At 43.1% G+C, this 16,746-nt stretch overlaps 1 protein-coding gene across 1 annotated transcript in view; it reads right to left on the minus strand.

The window, feature by feature from the left end:
- ARFGEF1 (ARF guanine nucleotide exchange factor 1) overlaps nt 1–16,746 on the minus strand; it is a 304,195-nt gene that overhangs the window by 64,993 nt on the left and 222,456 nt on the right. Inside the window, exons 21-23 of the mRNA XM_073631773.1 lie at nt 12,612–12,770; nt 6,115–6,259; nt 703–793 (exon numbers count right to left, since the gene is read on the minus strand). Coding sequence (XP_073487874.1) covers nt 703–793; nt 6,115–6,259; nt 12,612–12,770 — 395 coding nt within the window. The remainder of the gene's footprint in view (nt 1–702; nt 794–6,114; nt 6,260–12,611; nt 12,771–16,746) is intronic.

A 16,746-nucleotide genomic window follows, 5' to 3' on the forward strand; every position in this document is an offset into this window, starting at 1 on the left:
AAGTGCCGGTTTGCACTATGCGGTGCGGGAACCGCATGCAATTTTGAACAGGAACAACACCGCATTCCAGTTCAAATCATGTGTGATTCTTCAGCAGTGAGATTTGAGCCATTATTCTGTATGGCTCAAATCACACTGAATCCGCACCAAAATCGCGTAGGACCCTTCTTTTGGCCGCTCTAGAAACGGATTGCAAGGGTGTTCACACCCATGGGTTCTGATTCCGCAAATCGCACTGTGTTTTGTGAACTGATTTTGGGGTGTCCTTAACTTAACATACACATCCACAGTAGTTCACATTAGAAGGGGTGCGATGTGGATGTGGTGCAGAATCCGCACAGAATTCGCTGCAAATTTGCAGCGCACAAGTGTGAACCGGTACTAAAGAGGAACTTCAGCAATGGCAGCGGACAAGTTTACTTTAAATGAGAAATAACCGCTTTTTAAACTTTTGATGGAAGTGATGTGATGTAAATACCCTTCATTTCAAGAAGTCACCATCACTATAACAGGTTAAGTCTGCACACATAGTTCTGACTGTCTATAGATATATCTGTATTGTCCAGCACCCTTTTTGTTTCCATTCAGGATTATGCAGCAATATTCTCCTTTTTTTGTGCAATATTTCTATATATTTACTGTTAGATCCAACAAATCAAACTACAGAATAACTAAAGAAAAATCAAACCATATCATACATACCTGTCAACAGCTACCACAACACTCTGGGAGCTGGTCTCTCCTATGGATTCCTGTATACTTGCTATTTGCTTCCAGTCCATGTTCCCTCCAACTATTAATACAGATAAATGGAAATAGGCAGAGATAATTATTGCAAAGCCTGGAATTCCCACAAAGTACACAGACAACATGACAAATAGGTAGCACTTCTACCACAACTTAGTTTTATTAGTCTTGCCCTTGCAGCTATGGGGGTCCAAAACCAAATCTGAGCTGTAACACTTCAGGGTTGATTTGCTAAAAGAATAGAGATTCTCCATTTGAAAAGTGAACGTTCGCTTAGCTTACTAAACAAGGAGCTATCTTCACTTTGAACACCTAATCATCTGAGGGAAATTAAAAAGACGGATTTGCGCACTTACGTGATTTGATGATTGAAGAGACCACAGCTTCACATTGTTCACAAAGCTAAATGAACATTCATTTTTCCAGGTGAGCAGTCTCTACTCCTTAATAAATCAACCCCTCAGTGAGTGGAATTTTTATGGCCTATTTAAAACCAGGAAGCAATAATTTTACAAGTCATTATAAAAACATTTGTCCCAGCTTTCTCTTAAAGCCCCACTTCTCATCATGATAAGAAAATGATAAACCCAAACGGAGTGGTGTTAGGTCTCTACAGCACTGTGAATAATTAATGGCATTTTTGTAATTGCCAAAAAATGTTTTTGTTTGAGTTCATTGAAGGCCACAGGAATTTAGAAATTGTTGCGTTACACTGCTGTCTTTTTATACAGGAGGTTGAGACACTGGCAAACAAAGATTGTAAGCTAGCCCCCGTATAACCCTCTCTACCTAGAATGCCTCAGTTTTGCGATAAAGCAATATATAGGGCCAACATAAAACACAGAGGGTGGGACCTGTGTCCCTCAATGCAGGGACACAGGAATGCAGAAACATTCTGGACAACCAAAAGCAGTCCAACTAAGAGGTAGGCAACCGTCTGTAACACAGGACTACCAGAAGGACCACTGTTGGAAACAAAAGCAGATGAGGACCAACCTATTGCTCAAAAAGGGCAAAAGAGATCACCACCAATGAGAAAGAAAGGAGCCTGAGTGAACACAGACCAGCACCAAACAAGGTGCTGTAAAAAAATACATGCCAAAACAGGTGGATCATTGCAGCTTTTAGATTATACGATCGCTTCAAAATTGTTATTTTTCATCCTATTTTCTGATTGTGTGTACTAGGCTTTACACTCCCAACCCTTGGAATCCAAGGATGGAAGGTACCAGTAAAATAATGAGATTACCTGGCCAAACAACCCATCTCACACTAAATATCCAGGGAGAACTTCAGTTTAATATTCCATAGGATAGCCAAAAAAATAACTAAGAAAGGCAGGTACAGTGCACAAGCAGTACCCTCTACATAGGTGGCAGGGATCACCGTCTACACCAGAAGAGCAGAAGAATGAGCAAGACTCATCCACTAAAAAATAGGATTTTTATAACATCTTACCTGTAAAATCCTTTACTTTTGAGGTACATCACGGGACACAGAGCCTCAGTAATTACTGATGGGTTATATAGGGTATCACTAGGTGATTGGGCACTGGCACACCCTAGACAGGAAGTTCAACCCCCTATATAATGCCTCCAATTACTGGGAGTACCTCAGTTTTGTAGCAAAGCAATATAAGTATATTAGAAGAGGGGAAGGACCTCCCCACCTTTTGGTCCAAGCGGGCTACCGACCGATCTATCAAGAACAGGTCGTCTAGCTACGCTATTAGCGTTATACCCTGGGATCTTAATCTGGCTAGAGGAGGAGCCAAGACCTTTGTAAACACCCGAGGTGCAGTGGCTAGCCCGAAAGGCAGGGCTACAAACTGAAAGTGGCGTATTTCTACTTTGAAATGCAGATATTTTTGATGAGCAGGGAAAATAGGTACATGCAGGTATGCATTCTTGATGTTTATTGACGCCAGAAGCTCTCCTCCTTGTAGGATGGAGACAACCGATCGGATTGAATCCATGCGAAAGGCCCGTACTTTTAGGAATCGGTTTAGATCTTTGAGAACTAGAATGGGTCTGACATCTCCATTTGGCTTTGGTACCATGAAAAGGTTTGAATAAAACCTCAATCCCTGCTCTTGCATGGGAACTACCACGATAACTTTTTGCGACAAAAGTCGCTCCAATGCTAGAAAGAGAGACTTCTTTTTCTCTGGGTCTTTGGGGACATTTGATCTGAGGAAACGAGGAGAGGGGAATTCTCTGAACTCTAGTTTGTAACCTAGAGTTATTGTAGAGACTACCCCTCTGTCCTGAAAATCCTCCTGCCAGACCTTTGAGAATTTTAGCAGTCTTCCCCCCACTCCAGCGAGCGGGGGCGCCGCTTCATAAGGAGGTTTTAGCGTTCTGTCTTGAACACTTCCTCCACCAGGACTTCTGTCCCTGAGGTTGACTCTGAGATTTAACTTTTAAGACTGACGGAGGAGGCCGTCGTGACTGCCTGGAGGCTGATGCCCCTGGCACTGGAGAAAGAGCCCGTTTAAAGGAAGGACGTTTACTCCTTTTCTTTACTGGCAAAAGGGTGCTTTTCCCACTAGAGATCCTTTAGATATAATTGTCCAAATCCTCCCCGAACAGTTTTGCACCACGAAAGGGAAACCCTGCCAGGAGCTTCTTACATGGTGATTCGGCTGACCAATTTTTCAACCATAAGATTCTACACATATGTACCAACCCAAGCGTAAGGCAAGAGGTCTGGAGGATAGAATCTCTGATTGCATCAACAGCAAAACACAAAGCCGCTGGTAGGTTGGCCAACCCCCGAGCCTGCTGTTTATGTAAAACCTTAAGCACCTGTTTAACATGGTCTCTCAAGTATTGACAAACTCCAATTGCTGCCACTGCAGGTTGAGCCACTGAACCTACCAAGGAAAAAACGTTTAACAGGAATTCCAATTTTTTATCAGTTGGATCCCTAAGCATCTGAGCGTTGTCAACAGGACAAGTCAGACTTTTATTTACAGAGGATATGGCAGCGTCAATCGCTGGTATACCCCACATCTTAGTAAATTTTTCCTCCATAGGATAAAGTGTTGAAAATTTTTTAGGAGGGAAAAAATTTTTATCTGGGTGATCCCACTCAGAATAAATAAGCTTTTCCAGTAAACCATGAACAGGAAAGGCATGTGTAGTTTGAGGAGGCTTCAGTGAACCCAAACAAGAGGAGGGTTCTTTAACTGACTCAGATACGGGTAACTTTAATGTGGAGCGGACCAATTCAGCAAGAATTTGCACCAACACCTTCTCATCCTGAGAAGCTGAAGAGGGCCCCTTCTCCACTTGATTCTTCAGAAGAGGAATCATCAGTCTCATCCCGGTCTTCTGAGGGGGATTCCTCTCCTTATTCCCCCAGAGTTCCTCTGTTTGAGGGTCCTGGGTGACAGAGGGGGATCTAGTGCGTTTTCTTCCACTGAGTGAAGATGCGATTAAGGCCACTAATCTTTCCTCTAAACCATTTATGGTTGAGGAAAAAACCTCCTGCGTAATGTATACAGGGGCTGAAGTGCCAGAAGCAGTTGCAGCCCCTGACCCCGACGGCTCACCCTGGCCAGCTTCCCCAGGTCCTTCAGGAGGGGAAGGTGCTGCAGAGGGGGGGGGGGGGGTCCTCAGATCCTGAGGGGGATCCCTTTGAGCCCTTATTTTTCGGGGTATTTGTACCTCTTCTGCCCATAGTACCAAGCAACAAAGGTAGAGGTACCACAAAAATGCACTGACTCCTGAGCAATGTAGCTCAGCAACTGCCGCTGCTACCAATACCCAGTCTGGTGCCTAAGTAAATGCTGCCTGGGAATGCCTGTGTCCCACACTCACATGCGCCCGTCAGCTCTGTGTCCCTCCATAAGCCGTGTGCACCTGAAAAAAAGTGCACTTTATAGCTTGTGTAGCCAGCGATGTGGGCGTCTAACCACGCCTGACGTCGCGTTAACGCTCCGCCCCCCCTCCTTCTACCACCCCTTCCGCCCCCCCCCCCCCCCCCAGTTTTTTCAAAGACGTGCGCTTTCCCGCGCGATCCGAGGCTCCGATCTTCGGAACAAGCATGAGGGGAGGCTGGGGTGGAGGAGAGAGAAGGGCCGGTGGATGGGAAGCTGCCGAAATGGCGGTGGTGGCGGGTGGTGCGGTACACCATCGCTCCCTGCTAAGGCTCACCCCGGCCCCCTAAACCATGGGGGGAGAATCCTTGAAGGAAAGAACTCTCCCTACCCACATCCTACCTGGAGCATGGCTGGAGGAATGTACAGTGTGGACACTGAGACAGACAGATCAGGCATGAAAGGTATGTGCTCTTGACAGCCCCCGGTGGCGACTATAGGCATAGCATACATTTACTTAAAGGAGAAACCTACTAGAATTAAAAAATTCTTGAGGAGTCTCCCTTACCTTCTCCAGCTGCAGGGTTCTGTATAACAGACCCAAACTTCACCTCTCACAGTGGGCTCCGTTTAGAGAAAAACCTTCAGAGACTGGGGCCCCCTTGAATAGGGGGATCCGCAGTTCTAGGCCTGTAAAGCACCCCGCCAGGAATATGGCTGAAAAAAAACAAATACTGGATCCCGGGGTCCAGCTCTCTAAAAAGAGAAGCGTTACAGGTAAAACCTTGTTTCTTCGGATACGAGGCCCAGGTACCATCCAATTCGGCCTGGAAAAGACACATTGAATGGATTCGGTTGCATGGCTTGCCTCAGTGAGGATATTCCAGCGGAGCTCAGCACAGCACATCTTTACTTGTGACCAACACCTAAGACACTGGCGGAAAAACTGAGGTACTTCCAGTAAGGAGAGGGATTATATAGGGGGTTGAACTTCCTGTCTAGGGTGTGCCAGTGCCAATCACCTAGTGATACCCTATATAACCCGTCAGTAATTACTGAGGCTCTGTGTCCCGTGATGTACGAGACAGAAAAACCTATAGGTGTTTCTGGGGCCTTAAAGATGAACTCTGCATGATCTGCCTAACCTTGATTCAGATTATGGCTAAGAATCATCTTATCAGCCACGGTCAAGAGAAATATCCACAGCGATAGAGCGAGGGGTAGGAACCTTAGCAAAACAGCTAACATCATTCACCAAAAACAGAGAGACAAGGAAGCGATCTGCAGATAAATTCCTCAAAAGGCTGTTAATCAGCCCACAGAAGGAGAACCTAACCTCAGGTGGTCAGGTCCCAAGAAGGCCTCTGGACTTACTTGGGGATGAAGTTCCTCTTTAAATGAAAGCTGCACATTTAAAAGTATTGAACATTACTTCTGAAATTAAACATCATATTAAAGCTTATGAGGTTCCCCATAGTCAGGAAAGGAAGAACAAAACATCAAAGCTGTATAAATAGAAAACAATTATCAATCATCTTACTAACCAAGACTAACAAATTCATCAGATGCCTGGTCTTTGGTTCCAGTGAATGACCCTTCTCTATTCCTCACTGTCCCAGAGATGTAGCGTGGCTTCACTCCAGTGCCTATTAACTGTGCAAGTTCCAGCTGACTGATGCACTTCAAGATCTGTTTTGTAAAGAAAAAAATATTCTATAGCCACATGATAAATGCTATTTGCATAGCTGTAATGCACACTCACAGAACAAAATTTCAGTTAGTAAAATCAACCTGTGCACCAAGTGCAACCTAAATAAAAAGCTACGGTATATAATGGTTTGAAGGAAAGCTGTTAAGGATACATTAATCCTAGCAATGTCTCTTGAATTTATACATGTCTAATAGTACTTACCAGTACCAAATATTTATGTTCTTGCAGAGATATTATTGCTTCTAGGATCTTCAGCATTCAACAACTTCAGTGTGTCAGATGCCTCCATCTCCCTGCTGCACGTGGTAGTTCCACTCACTGGTCATTTTGTCACGAGAATGTTCCTGAAGCTCTGAAGGATTCACTAGTGATGCTGCAGGTGGAACCAGTGCGTGCAGCAGAGAGACTCAGTGATCTGAGACGTTTTAGATGCCGAAGGTTCGAATGGCGATTCTAGCTATGCAATACGGCATGTGTCGACAGACTTTTTTTTAGACGTTTGCTTCCTTTCTATAAGTACACAAAACCCACATGGAGGATCAAATGCAGGTCAGAAGGAAGTCAACTGCAGATCTAATGCACCTGGCAATGAATTCTGAATGATGTCAGAATAATTTCAAACTGATGCCAACAGCACTCCAAAGTCAGTTGACACAGGCCATAGAGTGGAGATTGAATGTACATGGTGCAGCTACAACTGCACTTGACATAAGTGTACTCTGCTCATCATACCTCACAGATAAAGTGTGTATGATTGATAACAATATTCTGTCTCCAGTCTTAAAGCTAGGTATACAGAAGTAGAATTTCTGTTCAACTTTTTTTGTTGTAAGAATGTTTGTAGTTTTCTAATCATCAGTGGGATCAGATCGAAGTTCATGCTTGACTGCAGTTACGAGAACGTTCGAAGGAGAAGGATGGAACATTTTTCTCGAATGTAAATATTTGTAACATGTGCCACATGTGTCAAACACAAGACCTGCGGGCCGAATCCATCCAGCCAGCCAGGCTATTTCATGTGGTCCCCGCACCTCTCTTACAGCTATGGCACCCTCCTCATCTCCAATTCCCACCTCGTCTCAGCAGCAGAATGAAGCACAGAACTCCTCCATCAGATCCTGCTCTCCTCCATACAGTCGCAGCAAGGCTTGTCTCTGCCCCCCTTTGCTAGCAGTCAGCAGAAGAGAGAACAGAATTCCTCTTACAGATCCTGCGCCTATCTGTGCAGCCGCAGCACCCTTCATCTCCACCTCCCCTAGTCATAGCATTCAGCAGGCTCTGGTAGCGGACTCCAGCCCTCCTCTGGTCCCCCTCCAGACCCTCCACTTTGTACCCCAGCTCCCCCTGCTTATTTCTGGCAGCGGCATAAGGCAAGAGGAATGCACTTTGATGTAAGGGAGGGTGGGGGACTCAACTTCTGATGGTGGTGGGGGCTCTTGACATCTGATGCCTGTGGGGAGGGGGGGGGGGACGGGGGAGTGCTCTGGACATTTGCTCATAATTATTATGAAAATAATACAATTCTATTCCAGTTAAGGAGGGTCGCACATCGCTGGTATCATCCACAAGAAACGTTATTGGCGACTGCTCAGACAGAACACAATGGCAGAGACAGATTTTGTTTGAGCAGTCTAAAAGTTTCTTGTGGATGATACTAGCTGTGTGCCGCACTCCTTTTCAGACTTGCATCATTTGCTACAGAAGTGTGAGTGGGTTCGGTACCGGTCTGCATCTGCCCTTCACAGCTTAAAGTGGTTGTTAACCCACCAATGTAATTTTTCATAATCCTCTTTTTTACTGTAATGGCCCCCTGTGACTGTGATTTATGAAAATAATGTTGTATATACCTTGTTTACAGGGCGCTGATCTGCGTTCATTGACCCGCCGCTTCTGTCCTCTCTCAGCCTGAAAGATGCAGTGGGTGGGGCGTCACTTCCGGTCACGGCCGAGACCGGAAGTCTTTGTGTTTGACACGCTTTTTCATGTATGCTGCTGGCTTTGTCATTTTTTAGATGTTATTTTGTCTATTTTTAAATAAAAGACATACGATTTTTTAAACTACTACACTATGGAGGCTCTTTTATCCTTTATGTAACACCCTGGATCTGGAGACAATATCGGAAGAGTTTGTTGTGGAACGTGGATCATCCATCCCATGAGGCTGCATTTGTTCCTTATCCCGCTGGGATATTTCTATTGAAGGAGGAAGACAGCACAGTTCTCCAGGATCCAACATCTTGATGCATGACTAGACCCATTGGGGTCTATCTCTGAGGTGAGAGGCTAGAACACACTGGGTGTGGATTGCTGAAGGTTATCTACAGGCTATCATCGCATACTATCCTGCTGATTTATTTGCACTTGGACACTTTTTTTCCCTCCTGCTTTTGCACCTATTTTGCACAATTGAAGAGACTTCCAATCGTGATATTTGATGCACATTTTTTCTTTTGTCATTGAACTATTTTTGAAGATATACGAAGATATACGATTGCACTTTTGGACATTGACATGGGATCTGTTTATCGCATTTGCACTTTATTTTTATATTTGGATATAGCACTTTATATTGTTTTAGCATTGGTTATATTTTATAGCGCTGCTTCACTTTATCATTTACATATCTATTAGTGTTGGTGGCACTTTAGAAGTTCAGCAGCTATTTACACTTTGGTTTACACTACTTTAATCGTCAACATTTATAGTAGCGCATAAGTATTTTACGCATTTTTTTTAAGAAATATTAAGCGTTCCCAATGGGACATACACTGGAGATGAAAATTAGAGAACAACCTACAATTACCTAAATTTAAAGGTCACTGCTTAGTCCTTTTTTGCAATTATCTAAATTGGAGTAAAGAGCAGTTTTGTTAAGCATTTTTCATGAGTTACATATATTTTTAAGCACAGAATAAAAAACTTAAATGAGATTTGAAAAAGAACATTGATCAAAATTAGAGAACACTTTCAGATACCTCTTAGTTATTGGTGTAATTTATTTAATTATCTGACAAACAGTATTAAACTGGCAGCCTAACTTTCCAGTTTTCACCAACTTTGCATGATGGTGAGCTGTTCTAAAGTGACTGAAACCCTCCGGGAGCAGGTTGTCCAGATGAAGGCCAAAGGGATGACCCTTTAGTCATGCGTCCATTAAGGGTGCACGGGCGCCGCCCCCTCTGTCACACCACCCCCCTCTGTGTAGACTGGATAGATTCATGCATTGCATGAATCTATCCATGGTCGCTGTAGCCACCGCCTATTCAGACGTCCGGCCCCTTTTCGGACGCCGGGCGCCTGAATTCCAGGGGCGGGGGTGTTTTTTAGAAGCACCCGATTAGAGCCATAGGCTCTAATAGGCTTCAAAAGGTGTACTGCGAGCGCAGAGCATTGCGCTCGCAGTCCACTCAGGTGTGTTAGCAAAGCAAATGAATATTTGCTTTTCTAACACTGAACCACCTCTCAGCCAATCAGGAGGCGTGGATCTAATACCAGTCACCTGATTGGCTGAAGGGCCAGGTGCCCTGATTGGACACCTAATGGAATGGAAGAAGAACAGAGAACCATGGAGGACACAGGAACTCGCTGCCGTCACCCGCTGCTTGACCGGCCACCAGGATGGGGTAACTGTGTGCCGATCAGATGGCGAGGGGGGGTCACAGGGATCATATGATGGGCACAGGGGCTGCACGCATATGATGGGCACAGGGGCTGCGCGCATATGATGGGCACAGGGGCTGCGCGCATATGATGGGCACAGGGGCTGCGCGCATATGATGGGCACAGGGGCTGCGCGCATATGATGGGCACAGGGGCTGCGCGCATATGATGGGCACAGGGGCTGCGCGCATATGATGGGCACAGGGGCTGCGCGCATATGATGGGCACAGGGGCTGCGCGCATATGATGGGCACAGGGGCTGCGCGCATATGATGGGCACAGGGGCTGCGCGCATATGATGGGCACAGGGGCTGCGCGCATATGATGGGCACAGGGGCTGCGCGCATATGATGGGCACAGGGGCTGCGCGCATATGATGGGCACAGGGGCTGCGCGCATATGATGGGCACAGGGACTGCGCGCATATGATGGGCACAGGGGCTGCGCGCATATGATGGGCACAGGTAGGCTGCAATTGATGGCACAGGTAGGCTGCAATTGATGGCACAGGTAGGCTGCAATTAATGTTTTTTTTTTCAGTATTTTTCACTTTGTTTGCGCCCCCCCCAAAGATTTTGAGCATAAGCCGCCACTGCTTTCAGCCATAGCAAGAGAAGTTTGTTGTTTCAAATCTGTGATTTCTAGAATATTGCATCTTTACAACGTCACAAACTCATTCAAGTCCCCCAAGAAGGCTGGTCACCCACGAAAGACAAATTTAAGAGAGGACAGGATAATGCGGAGAATCACAATGGGCAATCGGTTCAACACTGCAGCTGCGATTGCTCGCCAGTTCAGTGCTGAAGTAAGGCTCTGTCTCATCATACAGTGTCTTGTCGTTTAAGAGAATTTGGACTGAAAGCCCACTCTGCAGTGACCAAACCTCACATTAGCAAAAGGCTAGAACAGTAGTTCTCAACCTGGGGTTGGGACCCCCTCGGGGGTGGAATGATGATTTCATGTCACCGAATCCTGGACTGTTCCTGAAGCCTGCACCGCTCTCCCAGGCTTTTTGTGTCCACCCAGCAGGGCTGTCCCTGGTGTCTGCGGCTGCCCACTCAGCCACTTTGCAGCCGCCCATATAGTTCACGGCATGGCTGGAGGGCAGAGACTAGAGGTCAGCCGACTGCTGAGGAATGGGAAGTGGGAGGGGCTGGAGGAGACCCCATCTCCTGATTTCAACATAGGTGTCACTGCTACGAGACACCACAAAGCCAGAGACACAGTGAAGCCTGAGACACAGTGAGTAACACTACCTGTGATTATAGTTGCTATTAAAAGTCCCCACTACAATTCTTAGATCAGCAGATGACCTTGATCAAGAGCACCTAAGTTGGCTGATCAGAACTCCCCACAGTATTGCCACTCATCCCAACTCTCCGCCAAGGAGTAACAGAAGGAATAAAAATAGAGATTACATGGAGGGGAGAGGAAAAGAGGGGGAGGAACAAAGAAAAAGGGAGAGAAAGAATAAGAGAAAGAACAAGAAAGATGGCTAGAAAGAGGGATGGGTGAAAAAAAAAAAAAAGAAATTAGGATAGAGGGAGACAAAAGGGAAAGATAGGAGAACAAAGAGAAAGAGTGGTACATCCTAAAATGTACCATAAGAGGTTTTAATACTGTACGAGTGGAAGGGACTCGGGGAGCGCTAAATAATTTTACTGTTGGGGTTCACACCGTTAGGGAAATTTTATCAAAGGGTCACAACACTAGAAAGGTTGAAAGCCACTGGGCTAGACTAACTTTTGCTGAGGAGCATGTTGTGTGGACAGAGGAGAACTAGTCCAAAGTTCACTCTAGTGTTGAAAGCAAGTTTGATTTATTTGGGTCTGATGAGAAACATTATGTTTCGTCATCAAAATGGGGAGAGACTGAACCCAAAAAGTGTCTAAAGAAGTCAGTGAAAGGTGGAGGGGGGGAAGCATCGTGATTTGGGGGATTTTTTCTGCAGCAGAAGTTGGGCCTCTTATACAGCTACATGGCAGAGTGAATGCAAATGTTTATCAGAACCTTCTTTGACAACACGTGGTTCCTTCCCTGCGTTCATCACCCAATCAGCCAGAAATTTTCATGCATGACAATGCCCCGTCACACAGAAAAATGGGTAAAGCAGTTCCTTGAAGCTGAAAACATTGAAATAATAAAAAGGCCAGCTCTGAGTCCTGATCTAAACCCAATTGAAAAACTTCTGTTTTAAGTTATGGCCAAGAAACCCACTACAGTCACCAAACACTGGAAGAGACTGGAAGAAGAGTGGAACAAAAATCACACCAGAGTAGTGGGAGAGACAAGTGATGTCTTGTGGCTGCAAATGTGCTGAAGTCATTCAAAGCAAGGGCCTGTACACTTCCTACTAATTGTTGATTGTTGTAACCTTTTTCTACAAAATAAAGTTTTTGTTGTTGAAGTGCCTTGGTTATTTTGAAAAATACTGTTCTATTAACATGGTATAGTCACAACAAATATTGAGCAATGAAGATTACATTATTTCTGAAAAAATCAAGTGGTCAGAAATTGCTCTCTAACTTTGATCTTCAGTGTATATACATTGTTATTAATATACGCTTCTTATTCATGTATATACATATCTATCACAAAGCAAACAATGTCACCACTAATCTCATTATTTTTGTCCTTGACATAGCAAACAGACCAGCTGGAAGACAGTACCTCATGCCATGAGCTACCCAAGTAGTTTCCATCTGTGTGAGCCACAGTGATGAGAGTTTTGATGGTATCTATGTTCTTCTGTTTCATTTCCGTAATTCCAGAGCTTACAGTTAATAATGTAAACCTTGCTAGTGCCTGGACATAAGCATCTCGTTCAAGCTGAAAGACACAGAAGCATCATTTTAGTACAAAGAATACAGCATAATATTTCCTATTTTTGTAAAATGGCAGAAGTTGTTTTTTGGATGACTGATGGGGTAAAAAATTCACAGAGAACAGTTGGAGAAATGTGTTGTCAGAATAAAATAAATAATTCAACTCCCACTGTCTAAAAAATCCATTGTAACATTTCACAGGAAATGTTAAAACTAACCACTTTATTTCTGATCCTAAAAACAAGGTAAATTGTTTGGCTTCTAACCCCAACCATCAAACTTTAAAATATGCCTCCTAACATTCCTGGTAATAAGTGGTAGTAAAACCACTGAAAACATGAATCATGAGTTTAATTTTTTTCTTTTCTGCATTCAGGAATACATTAAACCGTATATGTAAAAAAAAAAAAAAAAAAAATTAAAAAAAAAAAATTCTATAAGGCTCCATGCACACTACAAGCTAGAAAAAAAAAAAAAAAGTCCGGAAAAATACTGGATGAAAAACGCTAATAACAGTGTTTTTGAGCCAGCTTTTAGCAGCAGTTAGGAGCATTCAGCTTTTTTTCTGATGGCAAATCGCTCACAAAAAAAAAAGAAGAAGTTTTTTTTCTGCTCCTAGAAGCTGAAGCTTCAAAAATGCTTCTAGACTAAAATAGTGTGTAGGGACACATAGGATAACACTATTTGCTTTTGGAAGCAGAAACAAAATGCTCCAAAGCTGCTGCTAGGAGTGTTTTTTTTAAGCTAGTGCATGGAGCCTATAGTTTTTACTTAGATTTTTCCTAGGTCAAACAAAAAATATAGAAAAGATGAGCACATGACATTTAAATGTTAACTGACCAGAGATTAGTATGTACAGAGATAATTGGATAAAACAGACATAATGGTATTATCATTACAAATTTAAAAATGCTCTCTTTGAACACCATTTCCAAACTGGCATCACTTGCAGCATGGGAACAAAACTCCTATTATTATTCCAGAAAAAATGCTCTGCTGGTGCGTTCTAGGGTTGCTCCGGGGTACTGGTGTGGATGAATGTTACTATTCCTGATAACTCTAAAGCCTAGTACACACGGGCTGAATGTCGGGTTGTATGGGCCAGTTCAATAGAAACTGGCAGACATTCGGCCCGTGTGTGTTGCAGCTGCTCCGACACTTCTGTTGAATGGGCATGACCAAAAAAGGTCTGCCAACCGCTTCCCAATCAGTGCTCTCAGCCATTGGCCGGAGTGTTCTGCTGAGGGAAGGAGTGCATCCCCCTGTCAGAACACAATAGAAAAGCAGGGAAGATTGCTGTACTAAAGTCGGATTGTTAGTACAGCGGCTCCGGCCTGAGCTGTCAGGTTTTTTTTGTTCAGCGTGCTGGGTTGAATGAAAAAAAACAAGTAATGTGTACTAGGCTTAACACCATGTCATACTGTTTAATGTTGAAGTAGTAGGGGAAGGGATATCCTGAAGGTACTTGTGAAGAATTGACAGGATTGGTGAGGGATGAATTCTGCAGGGAAAAACTGTGTGGCTGAAGGGTTTCCAGAGTTATATAAATGGGGAAGATAAGAAAGGTGAAAGTTGGGACCCAGAGTAATGAGAGAGAGAAAGACGGTGAAAAAAAAAAAAAAAAAGGTAACAGACTGTATCTGACCAAGAGGTCATGATCTATCTATATTCTTCATTAGTTCTGTAGTGAATCCAGCATGCCCAGGTTTGGGTGTTATTTGTGCAGCCTGTCCTGCTTTATAGATGTAGGAGTTGCATTTTTGCTTATTGTCCTAAACCAGGGGTGTCCAACCTGCGGCCCAAGACAACTATAAATGCAGCCCCACACAAAATCCTAAACCTAAAAATGTTGATTTTTTGGGGGGGGGGATTTTTTATAAAAATGCGATTACACTTCATGAACACAAGCAAAGAAAAATTTTACAGTGTCTTTACTGGACTTTTATAAAAGTTTTATCTTCCCAAAGAAAAATATCACACTATTCACAATCATGCCTTATGTCCTCAGTTTTCGGCAGCACCTATATTTGTGAGCAACTATTTTCAACGATGAAACACACAAGGGGCAAAATTAGAACCAAAATATCTGATGAGCACCTTAAGAATTTATTGATAATTGCTACTTCATCCATCAAACCAGATATTGATACGTTCCTTTATCAAAAACAGTGTCAAATATCACACTCGTTTTATGCTGCCATCTTTTACTTTTATAATAAAAAATAGAAAACAAAAAAGTTTTATTACTCAGATAGGTACATTATCTATATCAGTGATCATTAACTTGTGATCTGCCTATCAGCTATCCTTATTGTTAGTGTATTTTATGTGTGGCCCAAGACAACTCTTCTTCCAATGTTGCCCAGGAAGGTCAAAAGGTTGGATGCCCCTGTCCTAAACCATTCTTTCACATTTCTATTGTTGTGCAGTACTGATCATATGCATTCTCAATCATTTCATACAGTGGGTTTTGGGGAGGGAAAAAAAAAAGGTGTAAAAAGTATGGGGCCGGGCCAAATCTGGGGTTAATACTGAGACTGTTGAAGTGATGCTATGGATCCATGTCCAATAATCTGAAATGGAAGGGCAAGACCACTTAATAGGCAGGAGGGTGCCTTCATCATTCACAGTGCCAGCAGAGTTTTAGGATACTCGGGGCAGCACTATGATTTTCACATGATCCCCCCACCAAAAGAAACAATGCCGGATCTGAAGGGCAATGCTATGATGTACTGCCCAATGTTTGTGGCTCTATTAGCCATCATTCCTTCCATAACCATTTAATTAAAATAAATCTGCCAATAAAATAGAATTGTATATATTTTTTCAATGACAACTATGATTAAAATAGTCTCCTTTTCATGAAACATACATGTTGAAGAAATACAGAGAGAAACTTTTTTTTACTTTTAAATTTTATAACTTTACCCTGGAGGACAAATGTTTGATGTGTAATGGGCTATGTCAAAAAAATTGCAAGTGTTTATTTTGTCTAATCAATGTGTAGAATAATCCAGGCAAGCAATTTTCTGCTGCATTTAAAATATTAAGCAGAAAGGCCACAATTCTCGCTTTCTTTGCAATACCTTCCACACTCTGACTAATCTTACTTTACAGCTGGCTCTGTGATTCTTTGCTTATTTTAAAATGTAATGCGCTTTAAATTGCCATAAACAATGAATTCTAGGAGTTCACCTCTGCTGACTCTGAAAATCTCCTGAATATGTACTCCTACTCTTATAATATAAGGCCCTCCTTAGACTATATACTTTTATTTCACATTTGAACTTGTAAAAGGCAGCGAGGTAAAAAGCAAGATAAAAAAATAGCCCATGTTAACCAGGTTTCAGTTAACTATTTTCAGACCAGTGTATTTTGACTCGGGATTGACTATTATAGGCCACTGCATTTATACACTGCCTGAATGAATACAATAAATAAAATCTAGTTCACTTTGAAAGATGCTTTGTTGCTCTTATTCATAAAATAAGTCACTTAATACTCTAATATACAAGCTGATGGGAAGAAGTGCATAGAACACTCATTGTGGAACATCACAGCAAAATGTTCTAAGTACTCCAGCAAATGAAAAGTGATTTTGGAATCTATAGCTTGGAAGGTTCTCCAATTATTTATTTTTTTTTTTTTGGAGGAGAGATATTGCAAAGCAGCAAAGATGGGCAATGCCCCTTTTTAGAGGCACACAAGACTAGAAAGTCATTGACCACATGGTCTTTTAAAAGTGCCGAATGGGCCGCACAAAAGACATCTAGAGGATGCTCACATACCTTGAACAGTGCTGTAGGAGACATGCGACTTAGGGCACACTATATAAATATCAACCAGCTGTTGTCTAAAGCTCAGTTAAACTTTGCATTACAAAAACACCCCGGGTCACAGTATTAGGTGTGAAGGCAAATATACAGGCACATAATGAATGCAAAATATTAATATGCAATATTTTATATTTCCCCAGGGAA

The sequence above is a fragment of the Aquarana catesbeiana genome, linkage group LG05 (assembly GCF_042186555.1).
Source record: "Aquarana catesbeiana isolate 2022-GZ linkage group LG05, ASM4218655v1, whole genome shotgun sequence".
Taxonomy (NCBI): domain Eukaryota; kingdom Metazoa; phylum Chordata; class Amphibia; order Anura; family Ranidae; genus Aquarana; species Aquarana catesbeiana.